Source organism: Phaenicophaeus curvirostris, chromosome 6, assembly GCF_032191515.1.
Source record: "Phaenicophaeus curvirostris isolate KB17595 chromosome 6, BPBGC_Pcur_1.0, whole genome shotgun sequence".
Lineage (NCBI taxonomy): Eukaryota > Metazoa > Chordata > Aves > Cuculiformes > Cuculidae > Phaenicophaeus > Phaenicophaeus curvirostris.
In genome coordinates, this window is record NC_091397.1 from 17,678,700 (window position 1) to 17,698,675 (window position 19,976).

Here is a 19,976-nt window from a genome sequence, read left to right on the forward strand (position 1 = left end):
ACAGGACAGAGCCCACCCTCAGCAAATTCACAGAGGACATCAAGTTAGGTGAGAGCATTTGACACATCGAAGGGGACTGTGCAGTATGTGGAGGGACAAATAACCTAACAGAATCTTCATTAATTTCAGCCTTTGCAAATGCAAGGTCTTTCACCTGGGATGTAATTGCCTCCTGTACAAGTTCTGCACGTAAGATGGGCTTCAGCTCAAACCAGAACACAAGAGTACACCACACTTTCCTCATCATACTCTGTCTGGAATACTGGTTCAGTTCTGGGCCCACCAGTATAAGAACGATACAGATAAGCTTGAGTAAGTTCAGCAGAAGGATATCAAGATGCTTGAGAGCTGGAAGACCTGGGCTGTGAGGAAAGGCTGAGGGAACTGGGCTTGTTCAGCCTGGAGAAGAGGCTGTTTCAGGGGGACTCTGATCCATGATCCAAGTAGTCCATGGATACCCATTGTACTGGGGAACACTACCAGAGCTCCCAGGTACCTTTCAAGGGAGAAAAAAAAAAAGAAGGACCCTATCGTCATGTTAAGAGACCATAAACAAAGTTTCCTTCACAGTCCTTGCAGAAAAGCCTGTATTTTCTCACTGAAGTAAAATAAAGGTGGGTGTTAGGATAAAAAAATTAAAAATAAAAATAATAAAAAAATAAAAATATAAACCTGGACAGTGGCTGAGGGACAAAAAAATTAAAAGAAGACAAAGATACACTTGCTTTTTAACCTTTTTTAATATTCTTTTTGGACTTTCATAAAAAAATAGTTAATTAATAAAGAAAAACAGTTGCTTTATCGTACACTTTGGAACTGGTACATTTTTCATATTTTTGCTGACATAATGAAAAACATAAGCTTAATTTTTAGAGAAGAAACCTTTGAAAATCACAACATAGAGAACTCTTTCAAAAAGATTCCCATATTTATACACATTTGATAATATTCAAAAAGATAATAACACATTAAGAACACAATAATAACAAAAGAGCTAATAATCCTATGTTGCTTTACATGTACTTTCATCCCCTGGAGGTGCTAATACATTATTTTCATCAAGACTTCAAGACAGTTTAATAAATGCTATGTGCAATGAACTTACAAATTTAGCGAATGAAAATGTGTATGTATTAACCTACCTACTGCCAGTTCAAAACATAGAAAAATTAAGGTAAAAGATATTGAAAGTAACAAGTCAAATAATTGACTGACATTAATACAGTTAGTGCAACAGCACAAGAAAATGACGTGCATTTTTCTGAGTAGACACAGAGGAGTACATTCAGCAACACCAGATGTTCTACCCTGTCTTCAATGACACATTCTGAGATACAACAAATGGTTCAGGCATGCAATTCCTCAGTAAGACAACTTCTATAACCAGCTCCCATTTTCTGCACTTTCAATCAATGCATTTTCTGTTCCATTTGTGTCGTTTGTTTCTTCTAAAACAACTACTAAACTCGACAGAGTCGTGTGAGGATCAAGCAGTATTACAAGAGGGACGTCCACCTTTCTCTCTTGAAAGACACGGTTCTGAATCGTCATAGCTAGCATAGAGTCTACGCCCAATGACAGAAGTGGTGTATTCATGGTTAATTCATCTGGGCTCTTTCCAGTGAAGTCACTCACCAGTGAGGTGATATAGTCTTCAGATTTCATTAAGGCAGTATCTTGCTGCTGGATTTGATTTTCCCCATGGATTTCAACCTTGTCCCTAAATTCTTCTGTCATAAGTGATACGAAGCGACTTTTCAGTGACGTAATCCGAGAAAAAAGATGATTAAATAAAGCCTGAAAGTTTAATTTGACGACAGCTTGCTGTGGGTTATTCACAAGTAAGCTCTGCCTGAGATACTCATGAATTTCATTCACTTGCAGAATGCCTATGCCCTTGGACCCCAGAAGGTTCTGAATCTGGTTTTGATTGAGCAGCACACCAAGGTTCAAAGCACCCCAGTTAATGGATTGGCCTGTGAGCCCACAGTTCCTCCTGTAGAGGCAGAAGATGTCCAAGAAGGAGTTTGCAGCTGCATAGTTTGCCTGGGTGGCATTTCCCAGAAAGGAAGTAACAGAGGAGTAGCACACAAAGTAGTCAAGCTCCTGGCCTCTGGTAGCCCAATGAAGATTTAGGGTCCCTGCCACTTTGGGGCTCAGCACTTTCTGAAAGTCAGCCAAGTTCAGAACTTCAAGATAACCATCGTGCAAAACAACAGCACTTTGAAACACACCTTTGACTGGACTCCCTGCAAAGATGTTCGCAATGGACTGGAATGCTTTCTCAACGTTGCTGGTTGAGGTAACATCACACTGCACAAACACTACTTTGCTCCCTTTGTACTGCTGCTGCAAAGCCTTCATCTCCTCTTGCTTCTCAGTGCTTGGATTTTTCCTGGAGAGTATCGCAATACACCCTCCTCCATTCTTGGCTATGAACTTCACCGTTTCAAAGCCAAGTCCAGTGAGCCCACCCACTACTACGTAAACAGCATTTTGCTTAAACAGCTTCTTCTGGGATTCATACAATGGGATATCTGAAGGCACAGTCATGTCCTTCTGCCTTCTCAGTACAGCAAGGGAGACAGACTTGCAGGTAAAATAGGACATCACAGAGTTCATTCTTTCCAAGTTCTCAGCCTGCTGAAAAACACAACCTGATAGATGTCTAAACCGCTTCACGTCCATGGAATTGATCCACGCATGCACAGACTTTTGCAATTCCTTTAGAGATGCTTTCTGGAAAATGCTGGCAAGCGTAAGGACATGGAAGCTGACAGTTTCATGATCAATTGCACTGACATTCTGGAGACTTTCAGGCTGCTGATTGCCACACACGATCACCACATCTTTCAGAAAGTACATGTGGGCCAGATCCTCCTGAGACAGTCTGTTTACTGGAGGAAGAACAACAAGGGCATGGCACAAGTCTAAACACTGGAACCTATCAGGAGTAGGCCTCACAAGTACTGTTCTCCAACCCATCTCTTCGGCTGCTGCAGAAAGAACATGGCACAAAACTGATAACGGCTCCATAGAAATAATGCCCAATGTTCTGCCATGTTTCCCCTTGGGTAACCTCTGACCAAAGATTTCCCAGGCCAGGATAAAGTACGACACACAAGGGACATTCTGAAAGCAGGGGAATTTCTTTACATTGAAACAAACTGCTGCAGGTATCCGAACTCTGGATGATGCAGCAGCTGGGTAACATGAAGCCACATGATCCCCTACTTTAACTTTCTTCACATCACTGCCTGTTGCTGTTACTGTGCCGCTGAAATCAAGAGCTAAGAGTCCATGTTTGTCTACTGTTTGTGAATTCCAATACAGCGTTTTCCCAAAGTTACGACTAGAAACACTAATGGGAAAATAGTCTTCTGAGTGGAGACATATTTTATCCACTTGAATTTCAACACTCTGTTTTTCAAGCTGAGTAGCAGTGCTGGTGGATAATTCAGCAGACAAGTCTCTTGCTGCGTACGGGTCAGAAGTGTACAGAAAGAACGTTTCTGACTTCTGGAGAGATCTTACTGATTGGCTGTAAGTGCTATCTGCAAAAGGTGTGCGTCTGATTTCAGACGTGTACGTTCTTCCTTGGCTGATGCAAACTTCCGGATAGTCCACACCTTTGGTTTTGACAAGAACATCTGCTAGCACCGAGATGTCCAGGGAACTGGAAGAGCTGAGGTCAATCAGCTGAAATGTGATTTCTGGAACTTCAACAACACAGGTTCTGGTCATGCCATACAATGCAAACCCAGAGTTAACGTGGTCTACATCTCTTCCTGTTGTTCTGTAGGTGATCACTCTGACTGAACAGCGGGACGTTTTCTCTCTTAATGCCACAACAACTTGGCGATAGGCTTCACAACACTTTGCCAATTGGTCTACAGCTTTGCTTGGGAAATCTTCATTTAACTTTTGAATTCCCCAAAGGAACAGAATTTCATCATAATCCTCAACATCTCCTCTCATTTTATTCTGTGTGTGGCTCTCCGAGAGGGCCTCCCAGTCTTCATACATAACATATCTTGAATCTGGATGCAAATATTTTTTGAGCTGCCCAGCTATCCCAAATCTGTCAGCAAACACTAGGACTCTGGGCATAGTCCCCAGATGTCCACCTGTCTGGGAAAGAGAGACTTCTTTCCACTTGTTTTCATACATGAGCTCGTTGTCTCTGGAAGATGCTTCTTTCATGAAAGTGATGGCAACGCGCTTGAGTTCAGCCAAAACAGAGCCATGCTTGTCCATAAAGCATCCACAGACCTCTAGGCAGTTCCCAATGGATTTGCTTGTTCTCATATATATCATCATTTCTTCCTCCAGTGGTCGGAGCACCACCAGGCTGCCTATCCCAGAAGGAAAGCCTGCTCTGGACTGGAACGTCCTTGAGGTCAGGACAGCAGTCATCTGCAGAAAACAGTCAAGCAGCACTGGATGGATACAGTAGTTGTGCATGTCTCTAACGCTCTCCTTGCTTACCTTTATCCTTGTTATGGCTTCCTTCAGTTCCTGGCAATAATGCACATCCCCCAGCTGCCTGAATATGGAGCCGTACTGAAAGCCAACCAGAGACAGTGCTTCATAAACCTCCTCCCTGCTTACCACTGAACTGCACCTTTGATAGATGTCTTGGAAGGCAATGGTGCTTTCTTCCACCACAGCTTCAGGCCCCTTTATAACTTGGCCTGCAGCATAAACTGCATCCGAGGAAGAGAGTATCTCAAAGCCTGTCGCAGCTTTTTGCGGACTCAGCTTGATACTAAGGACTTGGGAACTCTGTGTGAGAACACACGGTGAAGAAAAACTGATACTTATCCGGCAAGTACTCAGGGGCACTCTAGGTCTTGAGCTGTTCATCACGGAGGCAAGGCCTAGCTCCACATAAAAAGCACCGGGGACTAAAGCCACACCATTGTTCACGTGCTCATATAAGTACGGGGTTGTGTCCCGAGACAGCACGCAGCCAAACTCTGTGTTGTCACTGCTTCTGCCATAAATCAAAGGATGACTGGAGCTGATGCCTCTTTGGTTTGATTGTTGATGGATGTCCAGACAGGCCATGAGTTTTTTGCGATCAAACTGATACCGTGGAATGGCCACTGGAACACTTTGATACCCATGATAGAAGTGCTGCCAGCTGGGATTATATCCCAGTTCAAACAGACTTCCTACCAGGCTGAAGAGTGTGTGATACTCTGCATCTGTTTGCAAAGAAGAGAACACCTTTGTGCCTTTCCCTAGAGTCTCCTTTATGTTTCGCTGCAATGCTCGGTGAGGGCTTATTTCCACAAACACCACATTTTCCCTGTCTTGAGCTGCGCTTTTGATGGCCTGAGCGAAAGCTACAGGCTCACGAGTATGCCGGGCCCAAAATCTACCGTGGGCAAAGTCATTTTCAGAAGCAGCCACCCCAGTCAGCGTTGAAATCACTTCCATTTCCCCCTTCTGTTTTTCTAAAGGCTGTATGCTCTCTTCCAGCTCCCCAAGTATCATATCCATGCTGGGGCTGTGGTACGCCGCTGGCACATTTAAAACACGAAGAAAGATGTTTCTCTGGCTGAAAGCTTGAGCTAAATCTTTCTGCACAGCATCCACAGACTCTGAATTCCCAGACAAGGTGCAGGAAACTGGGCTGTTGAAAACTGCAATGCACACCTTTCCCGAGTAGGCACGCAGACGCTCAGCAATCTCTTCCACGGGGATGTTTCCAACCACCAACATTCTGCCGCTGGCAGTCTTTGCCTGCAGCCGGCTCCGGTGATAAATCACTTTGACTGCATCTGCCAGGGAAAGGTACCCAGCAAAATGGGCAGCAGCAACTTCCCCTACCGAGTGGCCAACAGCAGCCACTGGCTTAATGCCCCAGTATTTCAGAAGGGAAGCTAACGCAACCTGCAGGGTAAAAAGCATGGGCTGGGAAAGCTCTGGATTCAACAAATCCTCTGGGCTATGACCTCCTGCTGGCAGGAGGCTGATGGGAGCGTGTTTCTGAAAAAGTGCTTCAATTTCCTTACACTTTTCTCTGAAGACTGGCTCTGAGCTCAGCAGTGCCGCGCTGATCTCCTTCAGTGTTACACCGTTGCCACAGAACACAAACACCAGCTCTGGTCCCACCTTTGATATGGCAAGTTCAGTGCTTGCTGCCGACATAACCTCTTGCTGTAAGTGTCGGAGAGAATTTGTGACAAATGCTTTTCGGTACCTGTAGTTGGCATGGCTTCTTCTGCAGGCAGATGTATAGGCCAGGCTTGGGAGAGTTACGGTGTTTCTTGTGCTCAGCTGCTCAGCTGTATCGACCATTGTCTTCTGAAGGGACTTACTTGATGCTGCTGACAGCAGAACTAGTTCAAGGGGCCTCTTAAAGGCAGGAAGACTCTCTAGCTGCTTAACCTGCCTGACTACAATGTGAGCATTGGTTCCTCCAAATCCAAAGCAGTTGATGCCAGCTACTCTTCCATATGCCCTGGATTCTTCCCAGGGCTCTACAGATGTGGGAATCACAAGCTTTAATTTCTCTGTATCGATGCTGCTCATCTCCTCTGAGTAATGCAAGGTTGGAACAATCTTTCCATGATGCATCATCAGAAGCACTTTGATTAACGCTGCTGCTCCAGCAGCTGATTCTGTGTGGCCAATATTCCCTTTCACTGAACCAATTTTCAGAGTGGAAACTTGTGGAGACCTGTTTTTACAAATGACGCTACCCAGGCTTTCCGCTTCAGTAGGATCTCCAGCAGCAGTTCCTGTACCATGTGCTTCAATGTACTGCACAACTGAGGGATCGACACGAGTCTCGTAAATGCTACGCAGCAACTTCTCCTGCTCTATTTGAGATGGTCTTGTGATTGGAGTCATGGACCTGCCGTTCTGATTTACTGCGCTGATGCTTATCACACCCCAGATTTTGCTGTAGTCTTCCTTTGCCTGTTTCATAAAAGCATAAAATCATCTGTAATAATCTCATGCTTTCTCTGGATAGCAGACAACAAAACCAAACCACAGAACCAAGAACAGACAGGCTATTATACTTCTAAATGCATCATCCTTTCCCCATGGCAGGGGAAGTGCAGAGACGTTTAATGCTTAATAAGTGCTTCATTAATCTTAAGCTTGAACTAGTTAGTCTTTTTCTGGGGGAATTATTAGAACTGAAGAATGACAACTCAGGGAAGCTACCAGTCTTATTCTAGGCTGCTTCACAAGCAATCTTACCTTTTTCAGCGGTTTGAGGAAAACAACACCACAGCCTTCTCCCCTTCCATAGCCATCGGCTTTTTTGGAGAAGGGTTTACTTATTCCCTCTGGAGAGATCATTTTTGCTCTACTGAGAGATACAAAGGTGCGGGGATCTATGATGCAGTTGACTCCACCACAGATTGCTGCCTCACAGTCTCCTGGAGTAAAACAGAAACAGACTCGTGCTCAGGTGTCCAGGATGATAGACAGAAGCAGTATCAGTGCAGATCTGGTCCCGTTCCCTGATCTTCAGTCCCATTACCTGATTTAATTGCTTGCAAAGCATAGTGCAGAGCAAAAAGAAAAGATGAACAGGCAGTGTCAATAGTCAGTGATGGTCCAGTCAGATTAAATGTGAATGAGACCCTGTTAGCAGCAATGCTCATTGCTGTTCCCGTGCCATCATAATGATTTATTTCACTCACTGCTCTGCTTGTTACGATTTCATAGTCTCGATTCATAAGACCTGTAAAAATATCAAATACGTGTCACGTTAAGCCAAACAAACAAAAGGGATTTACAGGTCAGACTCGACAGCGTGTTTTCATTTTCTGTTTTCAGAGTAAACTACATGGTATCAGTGCTCCTATAGTGAGAGTTTGCCTCAATACAAGCCAAAAGCAAAAATCCCAGCAATTCCCCTGGACCCAGTGTACACAAACCTACCTAACCCTTGACATTTCTACCTGCACAGTAAATCACAGGCCCTTCTTGATGGCTTAGCTCTTTGTACAATGCAGTCAAGCTCTGTGTAACCTGCTTAGACCCCTGTACCTCTGTTTGAAAGTGGTGGGTTTGGTTTTGCCATGGGAATATATACTCAGAAGTTACAATGAGGACAGCTGGGATATAAGTGTACAGGACATCAGCTTCAGTTCCTCATAACTACCAAGTTAAAGGTCAAAGCATAAGCTACATCCAATGTAGCTTTTTATTTATCTTTGTTTGTTCACTGTGATCCAGTAAGACAGGAATGGAAAGAACAGGGCCTATTTCTGAGAACACACTTGCTTAAAATACAGTGGATCCCCAAGTCCACGGGCAGCTGTGGAAAATATGATGCCTCTAGTGAGAGAGGAGGAATAGTCTCCTCTCTGAAAGAAGAGCATGTTTCAGAATAAAAGATAATGATAAAAGAAGTCATGGAACAGGTGATCTTGAGTGCTATCATGAAGCACATGCAAGAGAACCGGGTGATCAGTCCCAGTCAACATGGGTTCACAAAAGGCAGGTCTTGCCAGACTAACCTGATCGCCTTCTATGACAAAGTGACCCGGCTACTGGATGAGGGAAAGGCTGTGGATGTGGTCTTCCTGGACTTCAGCAAAGCCTTTGACACAGTTTCTCACAGCGTTCTGCTTGAGAAACTGTCAGCCTCTGGGCTGGACAGGCGCACACTCTCCTGGGTGGAAAACTGGTTGGATGGCCGGGCCCAGAGAGTGGTGGTAAATGGTGTGAAATCCAGCTGGAGGCCAGTGACAAGTGGGGTTCCCCAGGGCTCAGTGCTGGGTCCAGCCCTGTTCAATGTCTTCATCAATGACCTGGATGAAGGCATCGAATGCACCCTTAGCAAGTTTGCGGATGACACTAAGCTGGGTGGAAGTGTCAATCTGCTGGAGGGTCGGGAGGCTCTGCAAAGGGATCTGAACAGGCTGGACCGCTGGGCAGAGTCCAATGGCATGAGGTTTAACAAGGCCAAATGCCGGGTCCTGCACTTGGGGCACAACAACCCTATGCAGTGCTACAGACTGGGAGAAGTCTGTCTAGAAAGCTGCCTGGAGGAGAGGGACCTGGGGGTGTTGGTTGACAGCCGACTGAATATGAGCCAGCAGTGTGCCCAGGTGGCCAAGAAGGCCAATGGCATCTTGGCTTGTATCAGAAACGGCGTGACCAGCAGGTCCAGGGAGGTTATCCTCCCTCTGTACTCGGCACTGGTGAGACCGCTCCTCGAATCCTGTGTTCAGTTCTGGGCCCCTCACCACAAGAAGGATGTTGAGGCTCTGGAGAGAGTACAGAGAAGAGCAACAAAGCTGGTGAAAGGGCTGGAGAACAGGCCTTATGAGGAGCGGCTGAGAGAGCTGGGGTTGTTTAGCCTGGAGAAGAGGAGGCTGAGGGGTGACCTCATTGCTCTCTACAACTACCTGAAAGGACGTTGTAGAGAGGAGGGTGCTGGCCTCTTCTCCCAAGTGACAGGGGACAGGACAAGAGGGAATGGCCTCAAGCTCCGCCAGGGGAGGTTTAGGCTAGACGTTAGGAAAAAATTCTTTACAGAAAGGGTCATTGGGCACTGGAACAGGCTGCCCAGGGAGGTGGTTGAGTCACCTTCCCTGGAGGTGTTTAAGGCACGGGTGGACGAGGTGCTGAGGGATATGGTTTAGTGTTTGGTAGGAACGGTTGGACTCGGTGATCCGGTGGGTCTCTTCCAACCTGGTTATTCTGTGATTCTGTGATTCTGTGATAATCTAAGGAGTTTGCCCTTACAGTTGCATCAGCCTAAATATTGCAGGAAAAGCCCCTTAAAAGACATAGATTACACTAGCAAAAATGTGCTGCTATTCTAGCTCCTTGACCCCTTTAAGCACAACACTTTGAGCTTTGCTGTTCAGCCAGTTCTTCACCTGGCCCACTGTGAACCTGGACATCTCACAGCTGGACTTGTCCAGAAGGATGCTCTGAGGGACAGTATCAAAAGCCTTACCAAAATCAAGAAAAAACTCATCCGCTGCCTTCCCTTCATCCACTAGGCAGGTGACCTTCTTGTAGAAGGACATCAGAATAAACAGGACTTTCCCATTGTTGGGAACCCATGTTGACTGTGCCAGCTGACTGCATTGTTCTCTAAAGGTCTTACAACAGCAGCCAGTATAATCTTCTCCACGGCTTTTCCAGGTTCTGAGTAAGCAGTTGAACAAGTGCACCTTGGTAGCATATTGGTGTCTACATGAGGATTTCTACTGGTTTAAAAGGTTCTTAAGCCCCACAACACCTTAACTAATGCTATACAGGATACTGGAAAATAGGATACTAGAAAAAAGTGTAGGTCTAGTCTGGGAATATCATTCCTGGGAAGGACTGGGTTGGGAGGCAGTTTGATTCATGCTTCAACTTCAGTGCCTGAAGACACAAAGAGGAGCACCTAGAATAGATAATGTGAATTATATGATGAGCTTCTCGAGTCGCCTAGTAATCCTTAGCAGAAATAACCCACAGCACGATAGCAGAGTAGCCTTCCATCTCCAGTACTAGATACGTATGTAACATTTAAAGAGGAGTGCTCCAATCTTTGTGAGGTTCAAACAAACTTTCTTCACCATGAAATTTTCACCTTACCAACAAAAACACCCGTTTTGGTGCCACTGACAGCTTCTACAGGAACTCCTGCATCTTCCAGGGCTTTGTATGTGCATTCTATCAGTAACTTCTGTTGCGGATCCATGCGTTCAGCTTCCATATTATTAATTCCAAAAAGGTGGTTGTCAAATGAATTAAATCTAAAATACACAGACCAGAAAATGGTACAATATACACACAATATGCATTTTCTTCTAGACTCAAAGCACACATTTTCTGAAATTTCATGAAAAGCAGAACAGTAACTGGTGGTTGGGCCACAGGTCCCACTGGTGAAATTTGGAAAAAAACGTTTATAGGCCACGCATGTTTTCTGTCCCCCCTCAAAATATTTATTTTTAGCAATGATTCTGCATTTCCATGTTATGAGCCCACTCCTAGAAATTTTTGTTCATCAATATCCCACTAGTAACAACAAGACTCCTCAAGTTATGAAAATCTGCAGAATGAAACTCCCTCTGCTGTAATGTGTTCTTAGCCAAGAGGTTTTAAAGAATTATTGTCTTCTAAATAGTTTTAGGGCAATATGGGCCACACGCTTTACAAGTTAAATCCAATAAGAGAGGATCAGCTCAGCTGCTTCCAAGAGATACCCACAATTCTCTAGGAAAAGAGTCAAAATATTTTAGGTGTGTGTTTATCTTTAAAAAGTTTTCAAAGTAAGCCCACGCTTACGCACAAGACCAAGCCCAGTCTTAATCTTGTGTTTCAAGATCAGATTTATATGACCTGCTATTATTTCGTTTCATAGGAATGGTTGGGCTCGATGATCCGGTGGGGTCTCTTCCAACCTGGTTATTCTATGATTCTATGATTCTATGATTCTTGGTTTCAGTGTGGAATTCAATATTTAACATGGGACAAATCATTGAACCTGCTAAGTATTATTCTCAGGAGGCAATAAGATTGCTTCTGTGCATGTGAACTTCTTATTGGAACAAAGGTCGTTAGCTTAAGGATTTAAAGTGAATGTGGGTTTAAAATAACAGTCACTTATGTTGATGATCTTACTGTAATTTGCTATTCTTCTCATTAGCCATAGCCTCCATATGGCTGCACCCATATGCCTGGGATACTTTGACAGAGTAAAGAAAAGGTTTCTTTTTTTAAGACAAGACAGTATGAGCCAAAGGAAAAGCAAGATTATTATGGAATTATGAATAGTTCGGGTTCACAGGTAAGCATAACACTCAAATTAATTCGAAGATTTCCTTCTTGACTTTCTAGCAACACCAGACTTTCCTACTTTGTCTCTAAATTGGCACACTTGCATGTGCATTAGAGCTACTTGTACCCACAATCACAGGATTTGGTCTTAAGGTCCAGCAAAGCTGGAGGAGATTTGCCAGGCAATTCTTACAAATCAGAGTCCATACTCAGCTCTCTTCCTCCACAGCCCACAGCACTATAGATGGTATGAATTATTTGGTGGGCTGCAGTCCACCTCTGATCTAATACATGCTCTCTTACACATCATCACATGCATCCTTCTGTAGATCCAAAAGGCAGACACCCCTGTCACATGACAGGGGACATCTCAGCCCACCGTGGGTAGGTACAAACATATTTGATTATGCAGTCAAAGGTGTGGATCCTAGGTCCCATTTATAAGTTCCCCCTGAATCTTGCACCCTCAGAAAGGTGGACACATTAGTCTAAGTACAAAACAAATCAGTGGCACCGCAGGGTAACACACTCACTCATCGAGAAGAGCAGCTCGCGTTGTACAGATTTTTCCTGGCTTGGTATCATCTGGATCATACCACTCTCTGGTATCAAATCTCTCGGGGGGGATTTCTACTGTGCAGTTTTTGCCTTCCTCCAGGACTTTCCAGAAGTTGTCAATTCCATCACCTGTTGTACAAAGGTTTTATAGTAGATCAAATTATGTTCTCCCCCTCCCCATGCAGACTCTGAAATGCACACTCAGTTACACACAACTCCTAGGTATAAATCTAGGTTGCTCAAGCAGAATCTCCAGAGAAAGGAACTATGTTCTTTGGTGAGAGGCAAATGGGAAGGCATGACTGATCCCTTCACTGCTTGCATAACAGCAAATGAGCCCCACAAAACCCTTAACCTTAAGCTGTCCCCATATCACAGAATCACTGAATGGCTGTGATTGGAAGGGACTTCTGGATAACATCCAGTCTTGTCCCATTGCCCAAGCAGGTTCACCTGCAGCTGGGCTGCACAGGAACTCATGCAGGTGGGTTTTGGATACCTCCAGAGAAGATGACTCCACACCCTCCCAGGCAGCCTGTTCCAGTGCTCCATCACCCTCAAAGTAAAGAAGTTTCTCCTCATGTTCACGTGGAATTGTCTGTGCACCAGTTTGTGCCTGTTGCCCCTTGTCCTGTCACTGTGGACCATTGAAAATGGCCAGGCCCAATCCTCTTGACACCTGCCCTTTAGATATTTATAAGCCTTGGTAAGATCTGCTCTCAGTCTCCTCTTTTCCATGCTAAACACACACAGAGCTCCTTTAGCCTTTCCTCATAAGAGATGCTAGAGTCTTCTAGTCATCTTTGTGGCCCTCCACTGAACTCTCTCCAGTACTTTCTGGAGCTGGGGAGCTCAGGGCTGAATGCAGTTCTCCAGATGCAGCATCACCAGGGCAGAGGAGATGGGGAGGATAACTTCCTTTGACCTGCTGGCCACACTCTTCTTAATGCACCCTTGGATACCATTTGCATTCTTGGCCATTGGGGCACGCTGCTGGCTCATGGATGGCTGCTTGTCCACCAGGTCTCCCAGGTCCTTGTCCACAGAGCTGGTTTCCATCAGGTCAGTCCCTAACCTGTACTTGTGCAGGAGGTTATTCTTCCCTAGGTCTTCCCTCTATGCTTGTCTTTGTTGAACTTCACTAGGTTCCTCTCTGCCCAGCTCTCTAGCTGGAGAGTGGCTTAGCAAGAACATCTGCCAGCTCTCTCCGAGTTGCTGTGGGTGCATCCTACCAGGGCCCGTGGATTTCTATCTTGTACTAGAGGAAGTATTTAACTTGGGATAGAGGTGTGTTCAGTTCTGCACTCTCCTGGGACCTTTCCAATTGAATACCATAATAAAGCAGAAGACTTTCTTTTTAGTAAGACGCAGCCTATTTATTTTACAAGAAGAGCTGGTAATATTGAGAAGCCCTTGATCTGCCCTGTCCATATGGGTGCATAGTCCTGCAACAATGAACAGTCATCCAGGCACTGCACACACAGAAAGCTCAAATCATCCCAGACCCATCCAGTTAAGTTTTATGAGTTTCATGTGTGCAGCTCAGTGCCCAGCCCACAGCCAGCACTGCAGGTCTGTCATGCACACCTTTGAACTGATTACTTTCCACAACAGCGTAATCCTTTAAAAAGGCCCTGCAAGTAGCAAAGCAATGGATATGTTGTCTTCCTTCACCTCAACATTAATGAGTGATCAGTATGTTCACTCAGCAGCCTGCTTTGCTTTTACCCAAATCTTACCTCCAGGAAAGTTGCATCCTATTCCCACAACGGCAACTTCATCTGCAGTCTCGATCTCCATCTCCTAGGCTTCACAAGATAGGTATTATTGTTATCCAGCTCAAACAATAATGCATTTATCATTAAGTAAATATTAGGTGAACTTCCTACTAACAGACATACTTGTTCAAAGCTTGATTAATCTTGAATGATCTATTCTTGGTTGTGATGAGCAATGACACTCCCCATAGATGACCACAGCTGCATGGTACTTTTCTTTCTGTTTCTACTTTTAGAGGAAAATCCCTGACTAATTTCCCAGACACTTCATTCACAGGCACTTCCTTTTTACAGTTTCATATCTGCTACCTCTGTCTTCAGCTGATCTGCTCTTAAGCCTCTCCCTAGATCAGTCCTGCTTCACTTCTTGCATACACAGGTGCATTGTGCACTGATGAAGGCACACTTTCAGCTCTATCATCTCTATCCTCTTCATAAAGCAGATCTCCCAAAGAGACTCCACAAATTACCACTTAGAATCAACCCACCTAAACAGGCAACAGACAAGCAAGTAGCTGGAGGAATAAAAGCCGTGTCTCCCAAACACCAGGAAAGTGCCTGTTCCGAGCTCTGTTTCGCTGGATGCCAAGACTGATGCCAAGGCTGCTTGGCTTTTAACTAAACCAGCTCCCTCTATAGTCAGAGGTTAACTCCCAGAACCCACGCTCAAAGCCACTAACAGCCACAAGATCGCTCTCTTGCTGACAATGTGCACTCCCCCAGTAGCCCCACTACAGCCATGCGAATAACTGGGCTGTCACCTCATTTGCAGCTTCACAGTGAAATCATTCTGTTGTGAAGCAACTCAAAATAAAAGGTGATTTTTTTTCAACAAAATAAATGACAAATTAAAAAAAAACTGCTTGGGATGAAGTTAAATACCTTAGTATAGAATTTTTCCCCCTTAATTCTGGGAAGTAGGTCCCAAAAAGCTCTTCTCAGTAACTGACTTAGAGCAGAGAAGCGGAGATGAGGCTGTTTTACAGTCTCAAATGTCATTCAAAGTTATCATTTCTTAGAGCTTTGCTTTAAACTGTGAAATTAAAACCAGCAGTTCACATTTGCATTTTGAAAAATTCACTTCATGGTTTCATTAAGACAAAAGGCCACCAAGCAAAACTAAGGAGACCAGAATCTGGCTTTCGAGGAGTATATTCTATTTTACCAACAGCACACATTCTAAAATGCTGCAAAAATTGTTTCCTATGTTTCTACGTTTTTTTCTATTTCATATTTTAATTTCATTGCTAACCTGAAGCTGCAAAATACAACATAGCTACCCTTGTCACAAAGGTACATTGTAAGCATTTTTCCTGACTTAGGTCTTAAATATCATGTAACAGAAAAATAAGGACCTTCTGATTTTAACATAACATATGTCAGGATATCTATCAAGTTATCCAGCCAGCTATGTAATCTCTTACCTTATATCATCCCAGAAGGGTGTACTAATAGGCTGAGTCTGTGGAAGTTGCTTATATAGGATTCTGTGAGGTTTCTTATTCAGACATGCATCCTAACAAGTGGTGAAATGTTAACGCCTTCAAAGGAAGAAAAGCAAATACATCATGTGATTAGTCAGTGGCCCTGACTGAAGTTCAAAACTACTTCCCTGAAGCAGTAAATTCTTGATAAAATCAGGTTTTACACCAGGACAAGAGTAAAATCTGTCTCATCTAAATTCTTACAGTGGTCAAAACAATAACTTGTAGATATCCTTGCTGTGAAATAGCCCATAAAATTTTATGATTGTAAGAATATGATTTAATAGACTCTGTCTTTAAAATAACAACTGCAGTTGGTTTCCTCTTAATATCAACATATCTGAACTAGCTTATGAAGTCTCATCTATTTGTGGAGGCACCATTTGTGAAAATTAAGCATAATCTTTATAAACTTAAAACCTGGATTTCATGTCTGATTCCACAGCTGTGTTCTTTTGCCAAGCCATAGCATTTAAATATGCAAACATAGAAAACCTTGTCAAAAGACAGTCTTCTACAAAATAAAACAACCAGCAGAATATCCAGAATTAACCTCAGAAGGGATCAAGTCCATAAAGTCTCTGTTAGATGCCTTTTTAACTCTCCCTCATCTGATTTCACCCCAAACACCCAAACTCATCTTTCTCCTCTTCTGACTTTGTAAGGGAAACACAGCACTGGATGAGCCAGGTGAGTTCATATACAGTTAATTTTTTTCCCTGGTTGTGGGACTCAACTCTTTCAAAAAAAGACATCAAAAAACCCACTATGCTGAGAAGAAACAGTTTATTCTGCTGTTCTTGAAAGCTCAAATTCTGCTCTCCATTCCACAGCTGTATATTTCAGACAATCAGTTTTCTAATTTCTGAGGTTATTAGGAGTTATTTAATGATTTCTTAACCAAATTAACCAAAATCTCTGATGTTGTTTCTAGGCTGATGCATAAATGGCTAGTTTGAGGCTGATCTGAGAATTTCCGTATTTCGTACGTATCTCAAGGGTGCTTTTGTCAGTACTGGTACCATTATCACCCCCTGGCAGAGCAGAACATGGGTTCATCAAGTGAACTAGGAATGCACTAGTGCATTCGCACAATTACCATCTGAACACAACAAATGCTAATCCTTATTTTGATGTATTGGATAGGTATTAGAAAGAATATTTAAATGAATACTGCACAACTGTGGCCAAAAATTTCAATGCAAGTTAAAACAATCTGAACCCTAGTGACCCAAACACAATACAAACAATTGGAACTAGTGCAGTACTCTTAAAGAAAGTGCTGTTAATGTCATTAATTCAAAATATAAGACTGTTTTACAGTTACCAAGTGCGTTGCCTGGGTATCGATGCCTTACACTACTCTCATCATGGCTGGAGAATATTAATAAACCCATAGTAAAGCAATGGTTGCTCAATTCTTCTGAGAAATACCGGTAACAGAACTATGAATAAAGTATGGAAGCACATGTTGCAATAATGGATTGAAACTATTACTTCTGACATAGGCAGTCTATTTATAACCAAACCGTAAGAAGCTGGTTTGTCATCAAGTTTAGTATCACAGAGTGAAAGAATCACTAGATTGGAAAAGACCCACTGGATCATTGAGTCCAGTATGTATTTAATATAAGTTTAAAAGTTAAAAGTTCAAAATGGAAAAAAAAAAATCACTTGTTATATGGGAGGCACTACTTCTATTTTGTTTCTCATGTCATTACAGTGCCCACCTCTGAGCCAACCTTTGGTTTTTCTTAACCAAATCTACGTCTGATAATTCTGAAGGATAAATAAAGTATGTGTGTATTTCAAACTGACAATTACATCCTGGCAAGACTCAGATATAGGTAAATAGCTGTTCACTTGCCTAGTCTTCATTATTTCAACCAAGTTTTCCCTCTCTTCTGGTAGGAAAACATGCATGAGTGAAGTTTCTGTGGGACTGGATTTATTTCGGAGACAACACAGAGAAAAGGCAAAAAATAAAGTTTCTTGAAAGGTTTTTAGTTCCAGGTAGATATTAGGACAACAGTATTTGTGGATTCCCTGTTTCCATCAGGACACAAGAAGAATTCCAACGCAAATCACTCGAAGTTTTTTCTTCACTGAAGTAGTGCACTGACCAGCTAGGAGGTGGTGACACAAATATCTCATTCTGCATTATTGTGAAAACCTAGTAAGAAAAGGCACTGGTTCTTGGGCAAACCATTTTTTAAAAAGTCACTTCTCTAAAATAGCTTCATACATAATGATAATTAATGGATATTTGTGTGTCATTGAATAAAAGAGCAGTATTTACTTTTTTCATTCTACATCTATGAAGCTTTCCAGTATATTATTTTTATCACTGTTGTTATAGCATTGATATACAAGCACTGCTATGCCAGGAGCCATACTAATACATGTGGAGGAGAATGGCCTCATCAAAGGCCTCTGGCCTGGACAGGCGCACACTCTCCTGGGTGGAAAACTGGTTGGATGGCCGGGCCCAGAGAGTGGTGGGAAATGGTGTGAAATCCAGCTGGAGGCCAGTGACAAGTGGGGTTCCCCAGGGCTCAGTGCTGGGTCCAGCCCTGTTCAATGTCTTTATCAATGACCTGGATGAAGGCATTGAGTGCACCCTTAGCAAGTTTGCGGACGACACTAAGCTAGGTGGAAGTGTCGATCTGCTGGAGGGTCGGGAGGCTCTGCAAAGGGATCTGAACAGGCTGGACCGCTGGGCTGAGACCAATGGCATGAGGTTCAACAAGACCAAATCCTGGGTCCTGCACTTGGGCAGTGCTATAGACTAGGAGAAGTCTGGCTGGAAAGCTGCCAGGAAGAGAAGGACCTGGGGGTGTTGGTTGACAGCCGACTGACCATGAGCCAGCAGTGTGCCCAGGTGGCCAAGAAGGCCAATGGCATCTTGGCTTGTATCAGAAACGGCGTGACCAGCAGGTCCAGGGAGGTTATTCTCCCTCTGTACTCAGCACTGGTGAGACCGCTGCTCGAATACTGTGTTCAGTTCTGGGCCCCTCACCATAAGAAGGATGTTGAGGCTCTGGAGTGAGTCCAGAGAAGAGCAATGAAGCTGGTGAAGGGGCTGGAGAACAAGTCTTACAAGGAGAAGCTGAGGGAGCTGGGGTTGTTTAGCCTGGAGAAGAGGAGGCTGAGGGGAGACCTCATTGCTCTCTACAACTACCTGAAAGGAGGTTGTGGAGAGCAGGGAGGTGGCCTCTTCTCCCAAGTGACAGGGGACAGGACAAGAGGGAATGGCCTCAAGCTCCACCAGGGGAGATTTAGGCTGGACATTAGGAAAAAATATTTCACAGAAAGGGTCATTGGGCACTGGAACAGGCTACCCAGGGAGGTGGTTGATTCACCTTCCCTGGAGGTGTTTAAGGCACGGGTGGATGAGGTGCTAAGGGGCATGGTTTAGTGCTTGATAGGAATGGTTGGACTCGATCCAGTGGGTCTCTTCCAACCTGATTATTCTATGATTCTATGAAAGAGAGTAATGTGTGTGACCACCCCTAGTTCTTTATATTAGGTTCCAGTACTCTGCACTATGGAGCTAGTTAATAGGAACAAAAGGAAGAATCAAAGAATTATAGAATAGTTTGGGTTGAAAGGGACCTTAAAGATCATCTAGTTCTAATACCCCTGCCATAGGCAGCCACACATCCCACTGGATCAGGCTGCCCAAGGCCCCATCTAACCTGGCCTTGAACACCTCCACGGATGGGGCATCCAAAGCTTCCCTAGGCAACCCGTTCCAGTGCCTCACCACTCTCATGGTGAAGAAAATCTTCCTAATGTCCAGTCTAAATCTTCCCTTCTCCAGTTTATATCCCTTGCTCCTCGTCCTACCATCTTCATGGCCCTTCGCTGGATTCTCTACAGGGCATCTAGTTGTACTGGAAAGAACAAAACTGGACACAGCACTCTAGGTGTGGCCTCACCAGTGCTGAGTAGAGGGGAAGAATCACTCCCCTCGACCTGCTAGCAATACTTGGCTTAATGCAGCCCAGATACCATTTGCCTCCTTTGCCATAAGGGCATAATGCTGGCTTATTAATAGGGATAATTTCATTTAACCTGAACTATCTAAACATTAGGCACTATAGTCTATGCTAGCCATCTCACTTACTTTTTCAAAGAAAACAGACAAAAAGCCTGCAGTGGGAAAATCAGGTCAATTTAGATGGTTAAAGTTAGATAAAACCGCTTTCACTGATGAATGCAGCAGAAGAATAATTTCCCCGTAACTAGTCTATTCTCTTCTATATGTGCAGGGATGCCATTAATTATTTTTAGCATGCACTTAATATGAGATCTGACATAAGCTGGTTATCTAACAAGACTAAGAGTTTTCTCATCAGAATCACTACTTCTCGGAAAGAAATACCACATC

The 19,976-nt window shown here is 43.8% G+C and overlaps 1 protein-coding gene across 2 annotated transcripts; it reads right to left on the reverse strand.

Annotated features, from left to right (window-relative positions):
• Nucleotides 1-721: 721 nt before the first annotated feature.
• Nucleotides 722-15,835, reverse strand: LOC138721891 (phthioceranic/hydroxyphthioceranic acid synthase-like). 2 transcript variants are annotated; one of them, XM_069859453.1, is made up of 7 exons: nt 15,524-15,835; nt 14,061-14,124; nt 12,297-12,450; nt 10,576-10,736; nt 7,508-7,711; nt 7,222-7,403; nt 722-6,933 (listed from the first exon to the last, which is right to left on the reverse strand). In XM_069859453.1, the coding sequence occupies exons 2-7, from the start codon at nt 14,119-14,121 to the stop codon at nt 1,378-1,380; spliced, it is 6,318 nt and encodes a 2,105-aa protein (XP_069715554.1). In that variant the 5' UTR covers nt 14,122-14,124; nt 15,524-15,835; the 3' UTR covers nt 722-1,377. The 2 variants fall into 2 exon arrangements, with proteins under 2 accessions (XP_069715554.1, XP_069715553.1); XM_069859452.1 differs by having other exon boundaries at nt 14,061-14,129.
• Nucleotides 15,836-19,976: the final 4,141 nt, after the last annotated feature.

Bases quoted from the DNA above. Each gene is read 5' to 3' on its own strand.
- LOC138721891 (XM_069859453.1), bottom strand. From the start codon at position 14,121: ATGGAGATCGAGACTGCAGATGAAGTTGCCGTTGTGGGAATAGGATGC. The intron at 12,451-14,060 runs GTAAGATTTGGG...TTTGTACAACAG, and splicing joins AGGATGCAACTTTCCTGGAG to GTGATGGAATTGACAACTTC. The intron at 7,404-7,507 runs GTAATGGGACTG...GTTTTACTCCAG, and splicing joins TTTGCAAGCAATTAAATCAG to GAGACTGTGAGGCAGCAATC.